The sequence below is a fragment of the Manis javanica genome, chromosome 11, assembly GCF_040802235.1.
Source record: "Manis javanica isolate MJ-LG chromosome 11, MJ_LKY, whole genome shotgun sequence".
Taxonomy (NCBI): domain Eukaryota; kingdom Metazoa; phylum Chordata; class Mammalia; order Pholidota; family Manidae; genus Manis; species Manis javanica.
In genome coordinates, this window is record NC_133166.1 from 95,419,175 (window position 1) to 95,431,276 (window position 12,102).

At 38.7% G+C, this 12,102-nt stretch overlaps 1 protein-coding gene across 6 annotated transcripts in view; it reads right to left on the minus strand.

Moving 5' to 3' along the window:
- Positions 1-820: 820 nt before the first annotated feature.
- Positions 821-12,102, minus strand: part of PROX1 (prospero homeobox 1) — a 52,314-nt gene continuing 41,032 nt past the window's right edge. For 5 of the 6 annotated variants that reach the window (XM_073216937.1, XM_073216938.1, XM_073216936.1 and 2 more), the window contains exon 5: positions 821-6,383. In XM_073216937.1, the coding sequence (XP_073073038.1) occupies positions 6,195-6,383 (189 nt within the window). In that variant the 3' untranslated portion in view covers positions 821-6,194. The remainder of the gene's footprint in view (positions 6,384-12,102) is intronic. The other variant, XM_073216941.1, reaches the window with a different exon arrangement.

Genomic DNA, 12,102 nt, shown 5'->3' on the forward strand with positions numbered 1-12,102 from the left:
TGAAAAAACACTATTATCATTTAAGTTTTGATACTTCATTGCTTCTAAGCACCTTTGTGCCAACAGGGTCAAAATAGAGAGTTTTCACCATTTAAGTGAAAACAAAGAAAGAAATCTGAGTTTAAGACCCAGTCTACAATGATACGGAAGCCCGAAAGAGAGGTACAGCTATAAATGATGTAAAACAGAGAAAATCTCAAGTAGACAAATGATTTCTGCTAATTCTCCATGTTCCTGATTCTAGGTTAAAGGAGACATGATTTTAAACCAAAGTGGAAAAGATAAAGGAATCTTTTAAAAGCCATGCCACCAATGTTCTTAGTATGAAACATGCTGCCAGTCATGTGAACAGGAACATATTAGAAAGGGCTCAAAAATTTACATTATTACTTCATCCTGAGTCCAACCAGAGTAGAAACCATACAAAGTCTCCTCTTACATCAAGTGATCTGTTTGTGACTTTTGCCAATGCGTGACTTTGGGGGACCATCTCTTTCTTAAGCTCATGAGGCATTAGCAACTGTTGAACTGAATCGAGCTCACACTTGTTTTGAACCAAAGCTTTGTTGTTTCTATATGTTGAGGGCTAAAGAAAATTTCATCTGCAGGAAGAAGTTTCACATAGAAACCTAAGCAGTCTAACAAGCAACCGAAGTAAAAAAAGATCATTTCTAGAAGTTGCAGGCATTCACGCTAAGTTTGTGTAATTAAGAATTGTAACCAAAGGAAAACTCCAAAATTGATAATATGGTTCCAACTAACCTGCTGGACGCAGGTCCAAAAATTAAATGTCACAGGTTGAAAAAAAGTCAAACGGCACTGAGCTTGTAATGTATATTTTATTTTGCACAAGCTTGCATATATACTGCACGTACATTCAGTTTAAGAGAAGATGGAAGGCACACAAGGCAATTGGACTACTGTATCCTTTAAGTGGTACAAAGCAAAAGGTAAAAGTTCGAAGAGTATACAAAAGCTTAAACACACAAAGTAAACCCCCATTCCCACCCTCCCCCCAACAACTTTTTTTCCTGTTTTAAAATTTAGTAGCTGCCAAACTACATTTTTTACTTTTACTTTAAAATCAATTGTCTACTGCACCTTTTTATTTTCTTTTTAATATGGACAGGGAGTCTCAATGTTTTATTTTTAATCATATCAATTCATATTACAGTACATCCTTGGTAATACAAAATTGTACACCTTCATCAAATAAATTAGGATAAATTAAACCAATAAATTATGCAAAGTCTTCAGAACAACAGACAACAACAAAAATCCACAATTGAAATTGCCTCTAGCTAAAAAAAAAAATCAAAGATTGACTTTATCAGTTCAGTTATTGTACTATATTCAAATCAAAGGGTCTTTATTACAAAAAGAAAAGCTTAATAATGCTATTTACAACATATTGCTAAATAATATAAAGGCAGTGTTTTGTCACGGTTTATACTATATACATATGAGAAATGGCTGGGACAATATTGGGGAAGCCATGACCTTTGATTCTTCTAGGTAGCACTGAGACCCACCCCAAATACATTTTCTTTTCTAATTCTAATTTTAAAGTGGTAATAGATGATTTAGAATGCTTTCTCCCCCCATGTGGAGGATTCGAATGTTTTTTGAATACAGAACTAATACATTTTCACAAGGGAAGTCTAGTCTGTTTGCCATTTCTGCTCATGTTTGTGCATTTTAGAGGGTGTCAGTCAGATTTGAGAGAGGGCTCAGTTCAAAAGACTCAAAGTCCAGAAGCTTCCAGATTCTCTTATATTCTTAGAAGGATAATTATAAGAAGTTGCAAAGGTTACATACCAGTTTTGATCCCAGCTCTGAATATGAGCATTTTACCATTATAGTTTTATAGATGGTTTACAACCAACAGATCTACAGAAAACAAAACTGCATTTCGTTCAACATAACATTTAAGTGCAATACAGTAACTGCTTACTCATATAAACCAGTTACATGTCTTTTAAGGGGAGCTTTTTGAAAACAATGCTTCTTGTAATTTGCAAACACAGGGTTTGTATCAGAAGAAAACATTTGTACTATTCACACCAATGAATATTCTATAATATACATGGCAAAGAGATTTTTGCTCTGTCCTCACATGTACACTGCTTCTTTCCAGGGAGTCTGTGAGCCACTTTTTCTCTGATGAATTTATGATAGCCCCTTGGGGACATACTATTTTTAAAATCCCCAAATCTTTAGCTTTATGACTTAATATTAACCTGTATGTGTATATATGTATGTGTGCATTGGGGTGGGGGGGTTACTTACTAAATGTTTTCATGTACATAGAAAAGAAATCTCATAAATTTACAGAACCTGCATTACCCTTACCCTTGACATCTGATGAGACTGTTACCTTTTAAAAGTAGAGGGCAGGATTTTCAAGAATGCTTTCAACTGTCTATACAGTCACTGTAGTGTTCCTAATAAATTCAACAGATGTTGTGAGAATGTAGTTATTTATTAAAATCTCATGTCTTACATAACAACAGCCAGGAGTTAAATATTTACATTGCTTTATAAAAGTTCCCCTCTTGCTTTAGTGTTTTTATTTTTGCTTTATTTTTTAATTTTTTAAATTTTTTTAAATGATATTCACCCACATCCTTAGCACAGCAACAAGATTCTGCAAACATAAAACACTTTAATTAAATAATACTTGGAGGCACAAAGCAAACTTCAGGAATACGTGGGTGAACATTCTCTCACGTAATTACTACATTCTACCATCTTCCACGTTGTTTTACCATTTAATGTGAAACGTCCTCGTTAAACAGCCAGAGATACAGTAAGAATTAAATGTTTTGTTGTTGCAAATAGAACACTCTTTTCACAAAACATAACAAATGTCTAAAATAGGTCCTTAAATCTAGATAGGAAAAGGTAAGCTTTCCACTTCACACGCATATATGTTTATTTTTACATGTGTGTATATGTGTGTATGTGTTTTATGTTCACACATCTGCACACACATATATAGCACATGGTATGAAATATTGCTTCTATACTACTTTTCATTAGGCTAAGAAAACACAAGATTTGCACCACAGTTACAAAAAATTGTCTTCTACAAGAATTTTCAAAACTCGAATGCTGCTCAAACAATTGAGGAAAAAATAATTTGCGGTATCAAACTGTTCTAAAAATTCTCTTCTTCAAAAACGTATTCTCCCGCTTTGTTTTTAAAAAGACACAAAGTATGCATAGCTATCAACGTCATGTCAAACAGCCAGAAAAAAAAATCTAGTGTTTATTGCAGCTGTAATAATTGGAAATAAAGTCAAAAAGATGGAATTGAAAGCCACAGAAGGCACAAGAACAATTGTACTTGTGGGAAAAAACTGGTATTTTGAAGGATTTTGAAAAATCCCCCCGCTGGTGCATTTTAAGTCTAGGCACAGACTATAACCTCAAGTGTATATGCAAAAATAATTTAGGGTTAGCAGAAAATAACTGGTAATACGGTATTTCAATATGGACTTTAGACTTTATTTTTCCTATGTAAACTGTCCCTTACCCTTCACCCCCGCACCATACAAAATTAACTTTCTTCCAAGTAGCCAATTTTCACTTGGTGAGAGTTGAACTATGATTTGCAAGATGGTGATCAAAAAACAGAACAAAATTGGCAAATACTCATTTAGAGAGAGACAGGCTTTTGTCTTTTTGCAGTGCCCTGGGAAGCACAAGATTTTATGATTGCAAAGGAGAACAATCACCTAAAAGTGGTGATGCTGTTCTATTTTCAGAACAAAGAGGTGAGTTTATCCTCATGCCGCAATTTCTACTCCGAAATAATTCTTCTGCCTCAGTGAACACTGAAAGGATATTATCGTTATCTCATTGTTTGATTGGGAACACACACTTTTGCATAATTTGTCTATTTAAATTAGAAAGGCAGGGGGAAAATAATCCTAAAAGTCCAGATAAGTTTAGAATCACTACTGAATTTGCCCCAGATCAAAACACTGCTAGCAAACTGTCTACATAGGTGAATACACTATGGTTTTGCCTTTTACCTTGCAAATGGCAACACGATATTGACATGGATTACATGGAACAGCAAAGACCCAGTTGTACACGATGTGAACTATGAATATCATACTCTTTCACGTGAAGCAAGGCAAAAGAGTGTGACCAGAGGTGGAGATTGCTTTCTTACTTTGTGTGATTGGATTTTTCTTGGTTTGCATTTTATCCCAATGTCATGATTATCCAAATGTGGGTTTCTTTTGTATTTTTCCCAAGCAAGCCGGAACAAGATCAAATTGGATCTGACGGCTCTGTGTGTGCTCTGTAAGAGAGTGTGAGCTGGGCAGTGAGTTTGGCCATGGGTACGGAGTGAAGCCGGTAGTGTTACAGCCCATGCCGTTGCACTCGGTCTACACTGCGAGAGCCTGTTCGTCTCCTGAATGATGCAGGCGTCATAAGACTGTGCTGTTTTAATTTAAAGTCAGCAGGTCTTAAGGCTTTGTGCTGACAATAATTGCCTTCATACATTCCCATCCATCAGCAGAATTTATAAACGATGTTAAATTATAGCGACTGGGTCAGCTAGTCAGTCACACGGGTCAACCTGCATCCTCCAAAGTCAGATTCAATTTGTATAAAAATGAAGGAAAAATGGTATTTACGTTCTATATGATCTGAATGCCAGGTGTCACTGTGTCATTTTAGGTGTATATCGAATTACCAAAGGGGAGGAAGAGGTCTGGAAAAGCCTGTTAGAATGAACAAGGAATTCTTACTGCATCTGCACACGAAATCCATCCGAAAGAACAATCGTGGATGCCACACGACTTTTTAAAAGAAAGTACGGGACGTTGCACAGCTTTGAAAAACTGGAAAAGAGAAAGGATAAAAGAGGAGAACCAATGCAGAAAGCATAAAATAGCAGCCAGCTTTCTCATGTTAAATTGTGTCTTCCGGGCTAACCCCCAAACTCCCTTATGCTGTACGCTCTTCTTACATTTTGGTCAATACTAGCTTCTGAAGTAGAAGAGACCTTACCAATTGCTTTACAGTGCTGCGCCTAAAAGGAAGAGACACCAATTACACTGTCCCCACTTTGAATATCCATCAGGGTAGCGGGGACTTGTATATGAAAACAGGTCATTCTCAAGTGTGCTCTCCTTCGGAGGTGAAGATCGAGTCAGCCGACAGCTGTCAACAAACTTCCAATTCAGGCAGGAATTGTATGGTCAAATTGGCATGTCCTTTATTCCTTACTATAGAAACACATTCAGAAAATAGTGTCTTTCGATAAATATGAAACAGAAAAGAATTATCTTAAGCATATAAGCAAAGTTGAGCAAAGAGTACATTTGAAACCTATGTGCCTTTTAATATCTGAAGCAAGGTAAACAGAAAATGATAAGTTACAGGGGTTTTCCTCTATGGAGAACCATATATATTCACTCATTATGAAGAAGAATTTTAGACTTTAAAGAGGTGACTCGAAGATCATGGATGAATTTCTAGTCTCATCTTGAAAGCGTCATTTTTGTATAAAATTGTTTTGCCTCCCTAACAAACTGGTGCGAGTTTGTGCTCTTTGCCATTTCTCTTAGGAAAGGCCTGACAGTGATTTTTTTTTTTTAATTTGGCCTTTTGGGATACTTTTTCAGAAGTGAGCTGCTCTTCTGCCAATGGCATTATTTTAAAACCAGTAATAAAAAGCTACTTACTGAGTTCAAATCAAACAAACTATTTAAATTTATGAAGTGGTTTCATTGAGTTTTCCAACCTTCTTAGCAGTAAAAACAAGAGACACACCACAGTCTAAAGAGCTGTGTTGTGTTCTGGGTCTCCCTCTGCCAACTGCCATTTGCCATAAACCATCAATTAAAAAGAAGCATCTTTAACAAATGCCCTTCTTTGCAATATAGACTTTGCACACATTGACATTCTTCTTCCCTGAAAATTAACCCTATTTTAAGTCTCAAAATGTTAAGGGTCTCAGGCAAAAGTGAAGATGGAAGGAAAATAACCATCCCCTTGCAATGGAAAGCAAAAGAGAATCAAAGATGAGGAGGAGGAATTGCCAGCTGATTTCATAACAGATCCATGCTTCCCATACACACATATATGAAATCAAAATCTAGACAAGCATAATTTGGACACCCAAAGGGGACTGCTGCTACTCATACATTCAAAAAGAGTTGTTGAAATTTCTACTCATGAAGCAGCTCTTGGAGGCAGTTCGGGGATTTGAAAATCTCAGGGACTTCACTATCCAGCTTGCAGATGACCTTGTATATGGCCTTCTTCCAGGAAGGATCAACATCTTTGCCTGCGATAATGGCATTGAAAAACTCCCGTAATGTGATCTGCGCAACTTCCAGGAATCTCTCTGGAACCTGCTGATACAAGGAGACAATGGCATTAATAAAGTTTTCAGTTTCAAGTCTCCAGTTCTTCAAAGGAAATCGAGCTAAGTTCTTTCAGAAAGGGGCTTACATGGCACCTGCATTTTCTAAAAATGGCCGGCCTCTACTCTCTTATGTAAAGTCGTTATATATAGTAGCATTGCAATGTGGGGTTGATAGCTTTGTAGAGTTTTGAAAGGAGATTGGTGCAAAGAATACATGCAGACCTACTGAAAGACTAGAAACCCATCATGAATTTAGGGTAGAAAAAGGGAATGCACTGCACTTCATTCAATAGGTGTTTTCCAGAAGTGAGTCTCCATGTAATCTTTCAGAATTTGAATCATAGTTCCCTTTGATTTCCATTGTGAAAACAATATGTACTCTCAAAAATAATTGGCCTTTGATATAAAACTAAACCCACACTGTAAAGGAAGAAATCCTAAGCTTCAGTTTCCACCTTCTATCAGAGGGTTGTTGACTCAAATGGTAAACTGTACATTAAAGTAATATGCACTACAAAGTATTCTACATACAAAAAGGAGTAACAGAAGGGCATTCACGTTGAGTCCCCGAACACAAAATTTGCACTGAATCCTAAAATTCTACATTAGAACCTACTTTACCGTGAGATTAGAAATATTCTATAAAAGGGTGATACATACAGCTGATAACAAAAGCTAACATTTTTGGAGTGCTTGTTATCTATCAGGCACCGTGTAATATACTGAATATTTATTCTGTCATTCACATCTCCCAACGTCTCTATACGGTGTTATTTCCATTTTACAGTGAGGTAACTGAGGCTCAGAGAGGTTAAGGGAATTTTACAAAGTCATTATATTCCAAGATAAACATTCTCCAAATATTCTTTTTAGAATCCCTATTTGTTAATCCTTTTCTTCCACAGCAGTTAATATATATGCATGTTGTGTGTAGGTCTGTGGGTGTGTATTTTTCATCATTTACTTAAGCCTGTCCTCTTGTCTAGGGAAAAGAGTAGCTATTGATGTACTTACTTAGCAATCTTTGTAAGTTACTCATGGCAAAGCATGACCTATCTTTCCCCACCCCAAAATAATGGATTCACAGAATCATTCCATGAACTCATAATTTTGCAAGTACACATAGACTCAGTAGATTTCTTTTAACGGGGTACATATGCATTAGAGATGTTTTATTTTTATAGTAAGTGCAGACATATGAGGAAGTAAACGCACTGTAGTTAAATGACATGTAGACAGATCTGTCTGCACATATATGAGGTGAATGTTCATCATCTCAGTTGAGACATGACACTGAAGTACAAGGGAGATACTGTCATGTTGAGCATATTTGATCCCTTTCCCCCACCTTTTCTCAGTTTACGCAATGGACCTTTCTCTAGTGACATAACCAGTAGAGAAAACTAGAATGATCACTAAACACCTTTGTTTTGTACACTTAAAATTGGACAAAGGAGTTCATTACTTCTAGGGGCAAGTCACTTATCCTTTGTAAATAAACCTAATAACTTCCAGAAAAAAAAACAAACACCCTCATCTGGGGTCTATCGGAGTCTAGAAAAAGTGAATATTTAGCCCCTCCCAAAGACATATACACTGGTCTGTTTCTCAGGATACATTTCCCAACACTGCCTGGAAAATCATCCAAAATGCCACCTTTTTGCCTATATCCATGGGAAAATCACCCATGAATATGCAGACGCATATACTCTCAACAGCCATTCCTTACTGAGAATTTGTTTGCATTTTCTACAGAATTTTGGTGATTTCCCCCCAAATCTCCTGCATATACCTGAGTATTTGTGGGATGGGAGGAGCCTGGAGAAGAGATTAGCCTTCCCACTCACCTTGTGCTAAACAAAAAGGCATCAGGCAGCCTCTTTTGAGTCCTTGCTGCTCTTCCCCCAAAGATGCTCCTCCACATTTCATCAAATGGGCATTATTGAGAGAGGGAATCTGGCTGGAGAACAGTTAGGCAGTGCAACTATCCACTTTAAGAACTTGGTTAGGGAGCTGTTAGCCAAATGCTACAGAAACATAATCATAGGCATTTATGAAAATAAACATTTCAAGAAGTGTGGAGTTACTGGTCATCGACTACAGAGGCATGACAGAGGTCTACGTTCCTTGAACACGTGCGGGTGCAGCAGGGCCTGGCAGAGAGCTGTGAGAGGCAGAGGGTGTGGCAGCTGCTCCAGAGGAAGTTGGAGAAGGCAGAAGCCCCGCCCACTCTAAGGACCCCACAGGAGGTCAGAGGAGCCAGGGGCATGAGATCTAGGGTGTGTTTGAGATTGCCAGAGGGGGGCAGGGGGTATGCATCTAGAACAGCATCAGCATTAGAGGCGGGAGGGGAGAGCAGTTCTAGGGTTTGCCTGAGAACGAACCAAAATAACTTCTTTGGGGGTGCACAGCTTCCACGTATTATTCTTACCATCCGCCATGCTTGGTTTTTAGTGGGTTTTGTCTTGCTTTAAACTTTCATTTCTTTTGGTGGTAATCATAGCCTGTCTGCTAACATCTTGATACTGTTTGATTTTCCACCTACTTATATCTGGTTGTAAAGAATTTATCATAAGATGTCTTTAGACAAGGAGCGTGGTTTCTAATCTGTGTATCTCCCACAATGCTTAGCAAAGCTTTTTTGCATAGTCTTTGATAAACAGTTCATGATGAGATCTCACCTTCTGCTTTACTCTCTGTATTGCTCTAGGGTCACACTTATCATCGCCCTCAATACTTAAAAAAAAAAGAATTTAAAAAGAATGATAAAAAGATAGAATTGAATGAGTGGGAATAGCTCTCAAAACTTACTTTATACATGAAGAAACTGATTCTTTGAGATGAGTAAGTATGAAATGAAGAGATTCATGCAAAATAACTTGTCTAGGTGTCTTCCCATTAAATCATGCTGGCTCCTTTTTAATGCATTTGCAGTACTTCCTATTTATATGAGACACCGAAACCTTGACGAGCTGTGAATCTGTGACTGAGAAAAACCACAGAAGAGCTAGTAGCCTCAACATAAATGGGGATGGTGCAGAAGATTCCCCGTGGGGAGACTCTGGTTTTTGGTTTATATGTGGTTTATGAATTCTCTGTGAACAAATAGTTTGCTAATTCAGGGCTTATTTGGAGGCAATACTCATGGATTGGGATGGATTGAGGAATTAATAATGAGATCCTCTACTACTAGAGCAATTCATCTTTTTTGGTGGTCCCAGAGAGAGAGACTGATGGGTAGCAACTGATTTTGTAGGAGAGCACCAAGAAATTCCGTCCACAGGTAGAAGAACTGCCCATGAAAAAAGAGACCCTCACCTCTCCACTTGAAACCTTTCCCCAACTCACTGAACAGGGTAAGAGTGGGGAGGTCCTTTCTGAATTTTTTGGTGGGGGCTACCTGAGAAATCAGGCTTCTGAAAACGATGTTGCCCCTATTTTTCTATACCTCTTCACACCTAATAGATTTCCAATCACTAATAAACATCTGCAGAAAATCCCTTAGTGACAAGTAATCCCTTATCTAGGTTTCTTTTAATAGAACCCAACAATCTGCAGAATGAACCCTAGAGTATCTCCTTAGCATCAGGTGGCAACAGTCAATCAAGTCCCTGGAATGCAAGACAATGCAGGCTGCTGGGAGGGGGAGGGAAGGCCATGCCTTTGGACATGCCACAGGGGAAAAAAAAACAAAAGGTTTCCAAAGTCTCTGGCTGGAACTCTGAAGCTATTGTGGGAGCTGCAGTGCCCAGTGTTCTTCAGGAGAGGAGAGTGGAAACTTTGCTTTGATAAAAGGCATCCCTATAAATATAGGAACCTCACCCCAAATGGTCTTGTCCTTCCTCGCCTTGATACTTGGAGGAGGCCATCATTGGGATGAGGTACTTGAATGTCCTCATGAATTGAAAGGGGACTGGCTATCTGCAGCTCCTGAATTCATCACAATTGTTTGTACTTGAGTATCCTCAGAGCAAATGAGAGCCCTGTGGGCTTTGCTGAACTGGGGAACACAGAAGGCTGTGTTCAAATCTGCTCAGTCCGTGGCTGGTTTTGAGTGTGCACACGCACACGTATATACGCACACACACACACACACACACACACGTGTGTGATGTGTTGGGTAGGTGGCTGTTTGACTGTTTTGTTTTTTTCCTTTTTAATCAGAATGAGTGGCAAAGACACAATTTTTCCCCCCGTCTTCCTCCTCCTCTTCCCAGTTGCTTTACCTTCAAGGATGATTTGTTTTATTAAACTGAGTGTCCCTAGCCTCTGCAGCACAGAATAAAAGCCTGACATAGCAGGCTGCCTGCCTTCTGTGTCCTGCAGACACTCATCATAAGTGTCAGGACATACCAAGGTTAGTGGTCACTGGAAGTGTGCTCGCTGGCCCAAACCTTGCCAAACGCTCTTGGCAGCTGAATGAATGTCACAGAGAATAGAAGGGGAATTACAAAGGTTAAAAAGAAGACAGCCTCTCCGATTTTCTGGAGACAGGGAAGCTGATTTTTCACACCTCCGAAACGTCCACACACTCGTCCATCGGCTTCTTGCTGGGGACCTGAGCCTTGCCCCTTGTACAGTTCCCCATGGAGACCTTTCCATCCTCAATCCCTTTTAAAAATCGGTCCACTGGCTTCATTTCATCAGTGAAATGATCTTTTTTGAAATGGACAGAAAACAATCCAGGCATAGACTCCTCTCCCTGACCCCTCCCTCCCCAATAACCAAAGACTCAAATGGCTTATCAAGCTACCAATAGACTACCATCTTATCAAGGGAGATCATCTTTTAAACTATTTTTACCCCCAAACTTACTTCAGCAGGGAATCGGAAAAGCAAACCTAGGTGTGGGCAGGAGCGACTAACTGATGGAAAAGTCAGATCCTGGCAAGGATCTTGGTGAATTAGTTGGCGTGCGGGTTTTCTTTCTTCTTCCTCCTCCATTTTTTTTTAATACTATAAAAGGGCAATAAAATGCTGACTGTAAGAAGACAATGTCAAGGAGAAAAGGGTACTGGTATTTTGGATACTCTTCACTGCTCGCCTTGGAGAGAGAGTTATTCTTGTCACAGACCCTTTTGTCTGCATCTGCTGACTGCTTGCCTGCAGCCAGCAGCATACTTTAACTGTTTTGTCACCTCCTAACATCACATGCATCAGCTGTTGGGCTTTTGTTACGGGTATTGTAGAACTAATCCGCTGTGGCTGTTCTACTGTGCAGTAAATAAAACAGAAACGGGCTTCTCAGACAATTCTGCATGAATATTTCAGATGGTTTTACAACTCCAATTCACAAAATCAAATAAATAAATAACGCCCCCAGCCCCCCAGCTTCTACCCGCACACAGAAACAAAACCCCTCCAACCAGACCCAGATGCCTCCGACTCCAATGCACTGAAGTCACTGACTTGAGCCTTCAAACAATTGTTTCACTGAAGTTGAAACAACAGTGCCCTCTAAACTTCAGCACTGAGGCATTCGTATTTATTACAAGAATTAAACACATCTAATTCCCTACACAAGTGGCTTTGAAAATCAGGAGAATTACTTTTCTCCTTGGGCTTAAAATATATATATATATATTTTTTTTATTGTTTTCTATCTGCATTTCTATCTACTTTTATTATTTCTATCTGCATTTTCTTCCCTTCCACTCATCTGAAAGAGGTCAAAGCAAGATGTTTGTGCATCTAGTTCATCCTAAAAG